At 44.9% G+C, this 15312-nt stretch overlaps 1 protein-coding gene across 2 annotated transcripts in view; it reads left to right on the top strand.

Annotated features, from left to right (window-relative positions):
• LOC126531977 (roundabout homolog 1-like) overlaps positions 1 to 14726 on the top strand; it is a 165028-nt gene extending 150302 nt beyond the window's left edge. The window contains exons 16-27 of one of the 2 annotated variants that reach the window (XM_050179686.3): positions 22 to 186; positions 787 to 949; positions 1863 to 1953; positions 2080 to 2154; positions 2748 to 2944; positions 6042 to 6393; positions 7374 to 7481; positions 8431 to 8625; positions 11349 to 11456; positions 11573 to 11683; positions 12326 to 12455; positions 13881 to 14726. In XM_050179686.3, the coding sequence (XP_050035643.1) occupies positions 22 to 186; positions 787 to 949; positions 1863 to 1953; positions 2080 to 2154; positions 2748 to 2944; positions 6042 to 6393; positions 7374 to 7481; positions 8431 to 8625; positions 11349 to 11456; positions 11573 to 11683; positions 12326 to 12455; positions 13881 to 13911 (1726 nt within the window). In that variant the 3' untranslated portion in view covers positions 13912 to 14726. The remainder of the gene's footprint in view (positions 1 to 21; positions 187 to 786; positions 950 to 1862; positions 1954 to 2079; positions 2155 to 2747; positions 2945 to 6041; positions 6394 to 7373; positions 7482 to 8430; positions 8626 to 11348; positions 11457 to 11572; positions 11684 to 12325; positions 12456 to 13880) is intronic. The other variant, XM_055070795.2, reaches the window with a different exon arrangement.
• Positions 14727 to 15312: the final 586 nt, after the last annotated feature.

Genomic DNA, 15312 nt, shown 5'->3' with positions numbered 1-15312 from the left:
GCTCCCTACCCCGACCCCCAGCAACTGCTTCAACTCCCTCAATGGCCGTCCTGGCCTCAGCCCTCATGAAGCCTTGTGGATTAACCATAGTGCCTGGAGATCCTCTGACCAATCCAAGGACTCTTTTTGTGAAACCAAGCTTCTTAACAAAATGAGCTGTGCGTCAAATGATCTTAACTATTCTAGGTGAGTTGCATCCAAGCCTATCACTAATATGCTTAATGCTTACTTGTGACAGCGACCTGTTACCTGATAGTGGAACTCAATACTTTACGCTGCTTAACACAAATCTGCTGATTTAATTCGCTACAACTGTGATTACTGCTCATATGGAATGATATGAAAAAGTGCCTTTCAGCTGAGGTTTTAGCGCGCAGTAAGTGGCCAAAGAGGTAAAGCGATATTTGTAGTGTAAATCAAACAACCTGACAATACGGACTTGGCGAAATTATTATCGACCAGAAATGATTAGATTTTTAACACCCTTTTGACTAACAGAAATAAATAAAAGTCAACGTAATGCGCAGCATGATTAACTGTACTGATGCCAAAATGTTTGGACAGTCAAAATAAGGATTTCAAAGCTCGTAGTGTGTTACTTCATAATTTAAAACAAAGGCTATGGCGCAGAGCAGACGAAGAGAAAGTGAGACACAAACGGGACATATACGGGCGCCAGTCATGAACCAACTAGCTCAGCAACAAGTTATGTTATTTCATCATCGTCGCCAATAAAAAGTTTTGGTACAAGCTGCTAATACTGTCTTTTGTTTTCTATATTTCCAGTGTCTATGCACCTCTAAACTGTGGGATCAATGCGCCTGACTATGCAGAAGTAGATGCGCAGAGCATGACAACTTTCTACAAAAAGGACCTCCCCTCGATTCCAGAGCCCTATGCAACGACTACGTTAATTAACCCATCACTCCAGAAGAGCCTAAATGGTTCTGTAAGTGCAAGATAATTCTAACATTATTTCTGTTCTGAACTTGAATTGTTGGTCATTTTAATGTGAAAGGAAAGCATGACTTGCAAAACTAATTGGGAAAAAAACTAACTGTTTAAAGACATTTTGGGTGCGATGAATAGCGCTTGTAAATGGCACATTATACGGGTACAAAAATTTCTAATAGGGGTGCGCTGTATACGTTTGGTTTTTCTAAATATGTATTGCATATGTGTGTTAAACAACGCGGCATCTCCGCATTATTTGAAGCCCTAACTCAAATCACAGCATTTAAAATTTGTATGTTAATATTGCATGTTGAAGATGTCGTTAGAAATACATATAAGTAAACATATTTGAATTCTGATCGGGCATATGAACTATACATTCGAAGCGTATCATGATATCTGGCGGTTGCGGAATCATACTTGTACGCAGTTTCATTGTTTTGATCGAAGATCTTCTGAAACGGCGTGAAAGCAAATATGATTAATGGTACACTTATTTGTATGCGAAACGCAATGACTAAGTTTAGAAAGTACGCTGATATTTTTTTTTACATGAACCTTGTGTAGCGCTGTGTGAAAAACCCAATCTTCAGGAAACGCCGCTTCTTGGCATGGCGTTCGCTTCGGTGGACTTTCTTTGATGTAGCGATTATATTATAGACAGCTTTTGATCCTTTACATAACCCTTGATTGACAACTGATGCATCGCCATTCATTGCAAACTAAGTCTCGTGACAAACGGTGGTGTACCACGATTGGTAATTGGGAAATTTAAGCTTCAGGTATGAATCCACACGCTAATTGTTCTTGCTGCCGACTTATTCGGTGCTGTCACTTCTATTTACAAGACTCCAAGACGGTTCTCTGTCACAATGTGAACAGAATAAAGAGTGCTTTTTTCCCCTCAGGCTAAGGATGCTCGCAGTGGAAGCTCAGCGGAAGAAGGAAGCCGCAAATCTGAGAAGGCCTTTGACTTTGAGCTTGCGCGCGCAAGTGAAGGTGAGAATTTGTTGCGCTTTGATTGTAGCTAAAGCATCCTGCTAAAGGACCCCTGAGATAGCTCTAACGTGGACAGACTATGCCTGATATAGCCTAGCACTTAATTGCTTCGATGATTCATTGCAGATGGCATCACAGATCGACTGTTAGAATCTGAGAAACTTGCGAGTCCCGCCAGTGACTCCGGAAGCTACACAACAGGTAATTATTTATTATATTGTATAGTAGACTTGTTGTTATCCGTATACATTAGATTAATTCGAAACTAAAAACGAGGACCCTAGGGAAGATATAAAGGGTAAGAATCTCAACTGCGAGAGTTACAATGCAACTTATTTAGAGAGGGAGATCGCAAAGGTAAACAAAGGATTGTCTAACGTTATATTAGACCTTACATTTAGCCCATTGAAATGTTACCCCCTTCTGTACGTATCGCACGTAAATCGCGCGTAAACATCCTCTGTTTACTGATTTCTTTCTTCGTACCCTGGCGATCTTGCAGTTGGATTACGATACTGTAATTGTAACCTAAGAAAACATAACGCGAAATTCCACATGAAAAGAAGTTTTTACATTAAGGCTGTCTGAATGGTGTCTGTGGTGGCATTCACATAACTTTTGGTTTGAACCCTGTAAAAGCTCAGCTCATTCTGAAAACTACTGCAGCGGTACCAAACTCAGATAAAAGGTGCAGTCTAACAGGGTGCACCCTGAGTGCGGTCGGAAACAGTTAGTTATATGATAGCAGCACTTTGAAGAACGCCATGACATTGTGGGTATCGCTGTCGTTTCAGACGAGTATGGAATGCCAATAAAAAAGTGCCGCCAAAAATTCTCGCGGGGAGGACCTTCTTCCAAGGGACCAATGATGAATTGGTCTGAAATCATTCCTCCACCACCTGAGCAACCACCCAGTGAGGCTGGGTCTCCAACAAATACTCCGGCATGCTTCCGAGGTACCCCACCTCGCAATGTACAACTGAAGCAGAAGGTGAGTGTTGCCTTCAACAGTGTGTTCAAGATACTGCGCGCTGTCGAGGTGCAGTATGTTCAGGTAACCAATTGGCGTTCAATTACTTCATTCTACAAAATAAAAGTATAGATATAAATGCGACGTACCTTGTGCTTCTACTAATTTCTCCAAAGTCCGTTTGGATGCTCTATAATCGGTGACAACCTACCAATTACAAACAAGCTCTTTCCACAAAAACGCAGGGGACATGCCCTTCACCTCTGAAAGAGAGCAGAGCCTGCTGGAGTCCGCTCACATCTTAATAAAGTTGTTCTGCTAATATAAATGTTATGTCAATTGCAAAAGGTAGTTGTTTCAGTCTAAAAATGTTAGCTATGGCTGAGCAGTGATATAGCGACCACCCATAAAATTCCCCCGCGACGTTTGGCTTTCGTCCTGAAACCAGTGACACAAAGACCTATCTGTGCGGAGAAAACAGTTATTTTTGAACAAAGGGAAGTGTCTTGACGTCAGGCAATAAGCAAACCTAACGGACTGGCACATCCATCGGGCGGCCATCGCGGTGACGAGATGGGTTTGCGAGTCCCGTCTACTACAGCGCTAGCTACGTTTTGTTGTGCTTCCGGAACATTGCAGAACAATCTCGGCGATAAAATAGAGCAATCTACCCCAGACTGCGCAAACTATGGGTGATAGTATGGCGTAATCTAAAGCAGCTGTTTAAATTCGGTGAAGCTGAATTTCTTCGCTGCTGGTCTATGCGGTACCTAACCGTCTCTTGAGGCAATGTTTTCCTACAGCCGCAATGGTGCCCAAAGTATGTTTGTTTCAGTAGCGATTCTGTATTTGTGTGTGCCTCGGATGTCATTCATGAATTCGACACTTACAATGATGTTTTTTCATGTGCGCTATAATCGTGTTCTTGAAGTGGAAATGGAAAAACCAGTGTGAAGCAGACAACATTTGCTGTTTTTTTTTATACCAAGTACGATGTACTGCATGTGTGATACGTTATATTACGCTCAATGTTCGTACCACACTTGTACCCGTGCATACGGGTGAATAAACTTTCTTTTGATCCGTGCGAATTGTGATCAAGTTGGATAGTGAACATAGAACCTCGTAATCCTTAGGTTGTCGCCGATTATAATTACAGCCTGTATGCTATGTCGCTTCGAAAAGAAGCCCGCATAATGCGTAGCGTACGGTGCCTAGTTGTCAGGCATAATTTTATGCTCCGTTCCGCTTGCACTTCCGTTTCGTGTACCAAAAATCCCGTAGTGCCTTCTATGTTTCAATAGGTGAATTGCTGCGAATACACAAACTTCTATCTGCTTACCGCCACCTACTTGTGCGCACACGTCTACGACGTGATATTTTGTCGAAAACCCGCCACGGGCCAACAAGCATCCGCCCAAAACCCAGCCCATAGAGTTCCATACAATAATACTAGAGGGAACTCTGCCGCTAGTGCCAACGAGAGCTGCAAGCGGTGTAATTACGCCACTGTGGGAATCATGTTCAGTGCATAATTTGTATTAACGTTGTCCTTCTGGCTTCACAAACTGCTTCGTCGCTTTGTAAACTGATCATTTTAAACAAGGTACTGTTCCATAAGTAATAAAATGAACACAAATAAAGCTGTCCGACGGCAAGATTCGAACACATGACGTCTAGTATACAGAGGCCCGATATAGAAACCATTGCGCAACGGCCGCATGCACCGACAAGCGACACTCTTATGAATTTCTCGCGGGCAAGCGTTGAGACGATTCGCGCGATTCTATTTGGCATTACCAAGGCGCAGTTAACACGCAGGCGAGAGCTAGCGCGGGCAAGGTACGCGCGGAATAAGCAAGCAACCAGTGAATTGCGCCTGTAACGACAGGTAGAAGATTCTGACGAGGACACCTTGAAACGCAGGCAAGCGCGCCGGTGGGCTAATTACGCGAAAAAGAAAATGCACTGCAACACCATGTCTTACATTTACCAAACACAAGATTTGTGGTAAAAGCGGGTCTACTGGGGAAATCGTCATAGAGTGTGTAGTATTCTATATGGTCGCTTAGCTCTTAAAATACCGCAGTAGTGGTTTCAAGGGCGAGTAATGATTATAATGAATGCTACGCCTTCACAAGTAAGGACTACAATTTATGCTACCCACTAGTGACAATTCCCCAGGGGTTGTTCTTCCCTAACTTTTTTACGTTTTGTTAATTTTTGATGCGAAAGCGTCGATTGGCCCATTGAGCGAAAAAGCCGGCATGTGTAGTCTGTAGCAGCGAAACGGCACCTAAATTCCCATTGGGTGCGACGCCACCTCACGCGCGTGCCTCGACGGAACAGAGCGGGCGAAAGGGAACACCTGCTGCCTCATTGGTGCGCCAGGTGTTGCGTGAGGGAAGAGGGCATCGCCGCGACGCCACGTCATCCTCGCTATCGCTCTGGGAGTCCAGCGCGCGGTCCGTATCTCTCCCTCCCCCACACTGGGCTTAGCTGCTGTGCGCACCTGCCGGCCTTGGGGGCCGCTGTTTGGTCCTCAGTCTCTCGCCTCGCAGGACGTCGGTGGCATGTGGCGTTGGCACCGCAGGTAGCTGCTGCTTGCTGATTCGTGCAGCGCGTACCGCTGTGGTACATTACTCACCTTGAAAAACTGGAAGGATCGCTTAGTGTCTTTCATTTGGAAATTAATGCTCTCGCATTCGCAACTCATAAGAAATGCTTAGGTTTCCGCGGATATTTTTTTTTTTTTGCTTTCAGCTTTCTTGCCACGGAGGCCTTCACAACACGACTATTGTTGTGTTGTGAGTAAAATTTGCATTTGAATTAATTGGATATTTAGAGTACCGTAAGAAGCATCTGGGCCATTTGAACATATTCTTCGATCGTGCATATGTTAGGCGATTTAGTATTTTTGCGTGGAGGCGACGGGAAAACTAAATTTTATTGCAGTATAATTAAGCACTAGTAATAAAAGGGCGCGCATGCGTGTTCGAACTTTCCGGTACCCCGCTTTGTCTACTGTGAGCCTGGCTTCCTGCACCAAAAGTTTCTGTTATATCTGCGCATATCTCCATCTTTGAGCACATGAAATGATGCTTGCTTTCTCTTTCAGATAAGCGGAGCGCAGCCAATGTCCAACCTGAGGGGAGCCCATGGTCCACCTCGAGTACAAACACATTCTCCAAGAAATACCCTAAACCAGTCCAGCAACAGTCTTGGGAGCTCCTATGCAGACTCCTACCAAGGCGTACCGCCGTTTTTTCCCAAGGGACAAAGGTCCCTTCTGATGCCGTTGCAGCCTCAGCAGTCACATCAGCAACAACAGCAGCAGGAACAGCAGCAGCTATTCAGCAACCCTTTCACAGACCGGGGAGTGCAGTCATCACTGCCATCACTGATAAATGAGCCACGCTCCTCGAACCGTACCACAGAACCAACAGGAGTTCGGTTCGGCGCCGGCCAAGGTCAGCACAAACATAGCATGTTTATAAAAGGGTCTCTTGTAGCATTTCTTGTTTCTCAGTGAACTAAACGTGGTAGTATATTAAACATACTAGTTATGTCTATAGTGAACTTTGTTTACGTTTCTTAAACAAAGTATAAAAAAATATATCCAAAAGAAGCTTTTGCATCGGCCGTATGGCATAAGTGCTGTCAAGAATGCCGCCATGTGGTGTAACACAGAGAGCTGCAACTGGTTGTGCATTGTGTTTTACGCGTAGAATTCCTACCAAAGCTCGTTATGTGCGTTAAGTGTGAATATGAAAAAAAGTCGCAGTTTCGCCCGAAAGGCGAAGCATCCATTGGTATAGCAGATTAGTATAGAGCTGTGCGTAGTATGGGTATTAGTTTTATCGGCAGTATAATCTGGTAAACATTTGCTTTCTAACTGAATTAACAAGCACGGTAAACATGAACACATCTCACTCGATAGCCACAGAAACTCGTTTACAATATGCCTGAGTGGGGAAGCGCGGCAGCTGCAGCGAGCGAATGGACCTTCATGCTGCCTCTCGCTTCAACGCGAACTGGGTGTCGAACGCACAGCGCATACTAAGCTACCAGCACTCGGCGCCCTTTGTCCACATGGTCGATCGCTTTCAAGCGTGGCCTCGCCGTGCGCAGCAGCCGCCAAAGTAGAACACCCCTCCCCCGCACCCCCCCCCCGTCCCCCCCTTCTCGCCTGTGCCTCGCGTGCGACGGAAGACGGCGCGCTTCCTCACCGCTTCCCCCCAACCACGCGAGATTGAGCCGCGATTCTCGGGCGATCCTTGCAAGTTCCACTCGCACGGCCCGCGGAGACGGCCCGAGGAGGCGATATTATCGCGCTTGAAGTTTATACGCATCACGGGGACGGGCAGATATGCGCCTAGAGTGTACGTACGAGTGCTATCACAATAAAACGATGATGTCTACTCACCGCAGACGTCATTGTTTTTCCTAGGCTATATCTACGAACCCGCAACTGCTGAGTCGGATGTGGAACTACTGACACGGCCACGATCTATAGAGTCCAGTGTTGCTGGAGACACCGACTACGCTCCAAGCCATGGTTAGTGAAACAGTGAAAATCATTTTGTCGTAATAGTTACGGCATAAATAAGGGTACCTCGGAACAATGCTCTAGATGTTCTTGTCATGTCGGCTATTGACTTATCCAGAATGGTGGGATAGTTGATTTTCTCGGGTTGTATTTGTTATACCTTTGCTTTAGCTTGCTTAAGATGTTCATTCGTACCTCTCCATGCAAAGAATGCCACTATGGCATAATTTTGGTCTATTCGATTTTCTTGTAGAACCGAGAGCAATTCCTCCTTCAGCCTGGTTGCTGGCCAGCCTGGTTGCTGGCCAGGCCTGCACCTGTTGAATGCTTAGATGGTCCAGTAGATCTAAACATCAATGCATCAGGAAAAAACACACACGCAGGAATAAGAGATATCTGTTTAAAAAGGGCAGGCGACATCTATTTCCTTTTCTTGTGCTCGGTGGTTTCTTATCCCCTACTGCTTTCGAAATATAAAAGTTGTGTTCATCTTTCGCAAAAAGCTGGCGAACACAAGTCATCTAGCTGTGGCACCGTCACTATTTGTATTAACTGTGCCCGCCAAATACTCTGCAGACAGTGGCCTAGACGGTGCCAACCTTGACGGTGGCAGACGGTGCCAACCTTGACGGACACGCCGTATTCAATGTTAGAGCGCAGTTACGGAAACCTTACACCAAGGGCTTGCCGCGTGCTAAGATCTGCACTACTCAGACTAGGAAGAAAATGCTCCAGGTAGCTAAGGACATACGTCTGCGTATTCATTGTTGGATTACTCGTATGGGCTAAATTTGCATTTCGGCTTGCCGCTTACGCGATAATTATTTTAAATAAGTATAACCCAACGTTTAAGTTCGACCTATAACATGGTGTTTTAGTGCAGAAGTTTGCACGACTTCTCGTTCAAGGCGTTCTATCAGACGGGCTCTTAGAATTTTCTGACTGTATCGTTACACAGCGCCATCGTGGACCAGCACTACGGAGCAGAGCAACAGCTCTTGCACAAGCGGCCGCTCCAGCCGCGCCAGTTCCTACGATGACCCTGTCTACAATGAGGTGGATTTTGTGAGCGCCGTGGCACGCGCCGCGCAAAACGCTGGGTTCCAAGTCAATGGCTCTGTCGTCTCCACAACAACGCCGACGCCCGAGCAAGGTCAGTTATTTATGAATTTTAAAGAAAACGCTGTACAATTTAGCACCGAGTTTCTTTAATCTCCCCACAAGCGACGACGTGCTTTGGCAGTAGAAAGCTTCCGCAATTCGGAAAAGCAAATGAAGAACATCTGCTTGCTATGAAGTGAATCACTTGCACATTATGCTGTTTTAACAAACAGAAGGGTGTAGGATTGGGCTTGTTGGTAAAACCTGCTTTAAAGCTTGAATAACAGCGCAAGGACAGAAGAGAGAACAGAGCACTATTCTTCTGTACCCTCCGCTATCCTTGCGCTGTTATTCAAACTTTAAAGCATGTTTTACTAATGAGCCTAATCCTACACCCTTATTAAACGGAAGCTGAATAGTCTGTCGAATTCAATAAGGTGCTCATATACGGATGCGGGAACCTGATAAACCATGTAGGTAATTTGTTCTTTTTTTTTGTGGGGGATTTTTCAAATAGGAGCGACGTAGTCGTCGGTTAAACTTGCGCAGTCGCTCCGCCCTCCGTCGAAAACCACGTGCTGCTGCTGACACTGACGATGCGAGCGGAAATGACGCTGAAACCGCGGCGTAGTGACGTCAACACTGTTGTTCCGTTCTTTTGCTGTCTCCGCGACCGTGCCTGACCGCGCTTGTTTCTGCGTGCGTGCCGTCATAGTCCGCTTCGCGCGACCGTGCGTTCGTTTGTTTGTGTGTGTGTAGAGTGGTATAGTTAACGTGCGCGGCATCAGTTGAAGTGGTGGGCCGATCATGCCGGCGTTCTGTAGCGTACGATTCCGTGACGGCGATTACTACCAGTGTTTATCAATGATGCGTGCGTTCGATTTGCCAGTAAAGTCGATCGACTGAGGCCCGGCGTAGTTCCGTCAGTGTTCGCGTGCAAAAGGAGCTCATCATCGCTGTCAAGGCCGGCCTGCGCAGTTGCTGTATACGGCCACAGAATTAGTGAGACGACGACTTGCTGCTGGCAGGCTTTCCAAAGGCAGCGAGAAAAGGTCGGGTAACCGAACACACGAAGACGGGACGGGTGCCGACGAACGGATGGTATCTGGTCTTGGAAGACCTTATAAGTACACGAACTCGCCCAAACCTGGATTTTGATTTACTGCTAGCTCCTTCGTGTTAGCCCGGTGAACGGAAGGTGGATGTTTTATCTCCCACCCTTGACGCAGGTTTCGTCGCAAAGAGCCGCGAATTTTCTATTCGTACGTGTGTTGTGAAACAGTCTGCATGCAGCTACCATAACGCAGTGCACGTGTTAAGTTTGCATGCGTTCGAAAGCCGGCGCAAGCCAGGAAGTGGCGCTCCCCCTTCTCTTACCCACAGAGAAAAACCGAGAGTTCCACGTAGCCGACGGAATTCGCCGCCTTTACGGCTCCGTTTAAGAATAGCGTGTGGATGACGCTGATGCAGGTCACTACACGTGCTACAAGAGCCCCCGCGTTTAAACCGTCTGTGTAGATTGCCGACAGCTTTGGGGCAGCGCACAAATGCCGAAAATCGCATCCCCGCTTACGTTTCACGAGGAGACATGCAGGAACATAACGCTTCACTTGTTTACCCGGAAACGAACTCACTGAATCGCTGGATGCAGTTTTGCAAAAACATACTCACCAAAGAACATCTTCAACACGCGGAGATGCTAACACTTCGCTTTCGTTCGCGTCGAAAGCACTGCTTGCACCAGCATCTTTTGCTTCTTAGAGAGGCAGGCTCTTCGCAATCGGCTCGTACATGTAGGGAGTAACGCCGAACTCCTCAGACAAACGCAAGCTCTTGAAATTTGCCATTACCGTCTCAGCAAGAATAAAAAAGAAGGAGAAAGAAACAGCACCAAACTACTTTGCACCGTGCTTCATGTGTAGCGGCAGCGGTCTGTCAGGACAACGAACACCATTGTTGACGTCACGAGGCGTCCGACCAATCACAGGCGGAATCACAGCTGCCCCGAGTCTGCTGCTGCACTTTTCGTCGAAATGAAATATGTTTGCGCTTCCTTTCGCTCAATTTCTATGCGACATTCAAATTCGGAGGGTTGAAAATTATTACGTACAGCTCTTCACTCATTTTTTATGGAAAACCTTTCAGCTTCCCTTTAAGTGCATTTCTCCTACAACGGGCCCTTTTCAATGCCCACCGCTATAGCACTGTGTTTTCTCTTCTGTTTCGTCTGCTGTCCTTGCGTTGTTATTCAAACTTTAGCAGACTGTGGATACGGGGCGTTTGCCCAAGGGCGCGGCTTAAATCTCGGTGATGGCGGCCGCATTGACATAGAGGCGCAATGCAAGAAAAAGGCCCATGTACCACTCATATCAATTGGGTACGTACAAATGAACCCCGGGTGGTCAAAAAGAAGGAAGGTGAAAACTGCGCGAAAGGACATCCCTAAATTAATATACGAGTCTTTAGGAAATGCATTAAAAATTTTTGTAGGGATTTTTTTCTTAGTGGACTATGCATTTATATTTCGCTCGCAAGTAATATTCGCCTGTTTAATTAAGCTGAATGAATAGAACTTATTCTATCGGCTGCAGGCGGTTTTTTAGAATATTGTGCGGTCTTGAGAAAACACTCGGGATAATAATGCGTGCGAGAAACTTTACGTCAGCATTAGTTGAGCCAATATTAAATCCTCGTTGTGAATTCAGTGGCATAATAAGATGCTTGCCATAGTTGCTGTATTCGGTGTAAATGATGTGCGGTCTCGTTCCTCTCTAGGTGCCAAGCGCAGTTTTCATGAACGAGATAATAACCAGCAAACTCAAAAAGTGCCGTACTTGCCTATAAATACCAGTAAGACGCTGACACATCAAGTGAAGAATAATGGTAAGTATGAAAAATAAGCAGAGGGGCTATAGGGAGCGGGAAGAATGGCGCCATAAAAATTCAATGAACTGCAATACCTATGTTTTCGCATTTTGTTTTTTTTTTTTACTTTCCAGAAACCCATCCTCAGAATCAGCTTTTCTCTCTAAGCCTGCCTAGTCAGAGGACGTTGGGGGACCAGCGTCCTCAGCATGATGAAAATAATCAGCCTATGCAAAGCAATGATGGTAAGAAACCTTAGGTGGACCATGAATGTTCCGCATGGCTGTATAACTAGAAGCGGTGTGCAGGGAGCGGTAGGAAGTTATTTCTTCATGGAGAATAAGCGTCGGGTTGTCTTCCAGTTAAAGTTTGCTGGGCCCTGCGGGCGCTAATATTAAGGAGAACAGCTGGGCAGCAAGGAAGTAAAGAAACAATTGAACTGGAACGTGACTTTGCCTATTATTAAGTAAAACGCAGCTGATAAAATCCATTGGCGCTAAGTTGAAGATAAGAATGTAGTCGATGGGTATATATATATATATATATATATATATATATATATATATATATATATATATATATATATATATGAAAAGAATGAATTATGGGGTTTTACGTGCCAAAACCACTTTCTGATTATGAGGCACGCCGTAGTGGAGGATATATATATATATATATATATATATATATATATATATATATATATATATATATACATATAAAACCATGATACCATAATAACCGTTACAACGAAACTGATTTTGTTTTTACTCACAGTGTTTTTCCTGGTGATATCAGTGAACGCCAAATACAGCTGTAGATTATTACGTTGTCGGCTATTTATGTGCCTCGGCATTGAATTCGCGATTGTCTTTCTTTCTTTGCAGGGGCGCCATACAAGCCGCCTAGCTTCCACATTTACCATGATCCTCCGCACCTGATGACGCCTCCAGGCAGTGGAAGAAAGCAGTGGAGAGCAGTGAGCAGGGATGGTGAAGTTAGCGCCCAGGTCATAAGGTAAGCAGGGCAACGCATGGCTTTCTTCGCAATAAAAGTTCAAGGGCATCAATAGTATCACACAGCGACGTTGCTTTAAAATTAAGACGGCTGTTGGACGGTAGCGAATTTATCGTGAGCATGTTTAGCAGAAACGCTCGCCTCTGAAGCATTTATGTATGGAGAGAGGCATGTTATCGTTTGTGGTCGTGCAAGAATGCTGAAGTTGGGCCCAGCGAAATGGCGAAAAATTTGCGACGGAGCTGATCGTAAAACTGAAGCAGGTGTAAACACAGTGCATTAACAGGTTGAACACCAGAGGAATGATTTGCATTCATGTGAATTGGGAAAGGTTGTGCTAAGAGTTTTTCCCATTCACATCTGTGTTGCTTAAGGCCCGCATACTATCATGTCCGCGCATGTAAGAGATAAGAACACACCGTTGGTTCTCTTTGTAAGCTAGCGCTGTACACATTGCATTACTACAACTGGAATACTTGTTTGCTGAAATTAGATGCATTTTAAGATGAGTTCTCAAGTGAGGCTTACATTCAAATCGGCATTATAATTTATTCAATAGCGATGTAGCCGTAAATGCGAGACAAATGCGTTAGCATGATGTCGCACCTCTCTCTAGTTCCGGATGCATGATTACTATAGAACCCTGTTCACAATATTGCAAAGTGTTGTTCTGGAGCTCACTCGACGCACGTCTTTGCACGTGCGGAGAGAGAAAGTACAACTGACGACGCACCGGAGCAGACCACCATTAGTTCCTATATATATATATGTATATATATATGTATATATATATATATATATATAATCCCGGATATATATAATCCCGGATCGTGCAGGCACTGCCTGGAAAATCTTATGGCTGGTCTACAACTTTCACCTTGTCCAATATGCTGGCTCGGGAGGGGGGGTGGGGGGCATAGGCAGTTTAGCATATAGATTGTTTGACTTCACGTCTTCATGGCTGTCATGTTGGAGTAGTAGCTCGTCGAGGAGCTGCATAAACAATAAAAGTGACAGCATTACAGCCACGTCTTGCAGCGATCGACAAATCGATAACAGTGACAATCTTGGAAAGACGGGCACAATCGAAAGCAACAGAATGTACGCGTGACTATACCGTGGAATATGGAATATGATGCACCGACGTCATTTTGACTGCTATTTTTGTATACTAGCATGACCAAAGCTATGTCCAGGACGCTATCTATTGCTTTTTTGTGCTAACAGCGCGACCATTGTACTAAACGTATTTATCTTCACTTATTTTTTTTGTCGTAACCTCCCATAAATTGTCGCACTGCTTTTCTGTGCTAACAGCGTGAGCAATTATCGTACGTATATATATATATATATATATATATACACACTTTTTTTTCTGTCGTAATCGACCATAAATCCTCCCATTCGTCTTTTTCTATGTTGCAGTGGTGGACATTTGTACCATGGGTCTACGTGAAGAGAGAACTTTCACCTTTCTTCAAAGAAAAGAAAAAAGAAAGATTCCCCAGTCACGTCGACACACAACGGCGGTCCTGCATCAGGACCGCTGATCGAGATCCTGCCACGTACGGATGCAAACACAAGAAGTCGGCGGATTTAAATGCCGCGTGAACGTCGATGTGACTCGCCAACCAAGTTCCTTCCGTTACTGTCAGAGAAGCAGCTGACACCGTGCGACCAGTCCGTCAAATTATGCAAGAGGATGTGACGTGTGCCAAATATGGAATGCCATATGCAATAATTAGAAAAATCAACAGAAGCGTCTGGCAACGAGACTGCCCGTCGCGTACCACAAGACGCTGGTGCGTGTGTTTTGTGTGCGTGCGTGCTTGTGTGTGCGTGCGAACTTAGCAAGAAGTGTAAACAAATATATGTGGATTTATTTGTTTTGTAGATATGCAAGCGTGAACGAGAGCGCGAGCTTTTGTATGTGTTGACTCGAAGACTGTACAGCGGTGGACACCGTTAGCGCCTGGCTCACTCTTACTCGTGCTGCCATTTCGGAGCATATCACTGGACTGAGCTCTGAATATTGTGATTGTTGAGGGGGCGCTGCGGGACACTCTTCCTAGGTAGCGCAGCTTTTGCCGATGTCTTCAGTGGTCACCGATTCGTGTACAGACAACTGCATGCTTTCCTATGGGCAGCGTACCCGGACGTTTTCTTTTAATTTATTGTTGAAGACATTACTTAATTTTACTTAAGAGGCGTGTACAAACAGGGCAGAAAAAAGTCACAGAAATAAAAGTCACTATTGTTTACCTGCTGAAACTCGGTCAAGTGCGTGTTTGTCAACAGCGAAAGTTGTCCATTCTGTTTTTTTATTTATGTTTCGTATTTAAACGAGCAGAACGGTAAGTTTTTTTTTGCTCGTGATCTATTAATTTTATTTCATGTATGCTGTTTGCCACACCCAATAGCATTTCGGTGCTTCCTTACGCATCTTTAATCTTCTACAAGAACGTATTGGCCTGTTAATGCTCTCTCTGCATATGCGTAAGTACTGTGGTTGGTTATTATCCTTTAACGCATCTTGTGGTCTTAATACTGTTGGCAAATATTTAATTATTTAATTATAACTTTATAATTAGGTGGCGTAATTTGTTCTGTTGTATTCCACCTTTTACTTTGCCACGAAACATCCAGGTAAGTGACGTGAAGGAAGGAAGGGATATGAAAAAAAAAATGTTTATAGCTTGTCGACGTCAGATGATTGACATTATTTTATGGAATCTCTTTCGTCCGTTTTGTAAACCATGCGGCAGTGCGGGACATTGAGCAAGTTGGTGTTCCAGGGTTTTTGAAGTGCGAAACAGCGCAACAATGCGTCGACAGATACGAGGAAAACGGCGCTTGC

This window comes from Dermacentor andersoni, chromosome 5, assembly GCF_023375885.2.
Source record: "Dermacentor andersoni chromosome 5, qqDerAnde1_hic_scaffold, whole genome shotgun sequence".
NCBI lineage: Eukaryota > Metazoa > Arthropoda > Arachnida > Ixodida > Ixodidae > Dermacentor > Dermacentor andersoni.
This window is presented reverse-complemented; position numbering and strand designations above follow the sequence as displayed.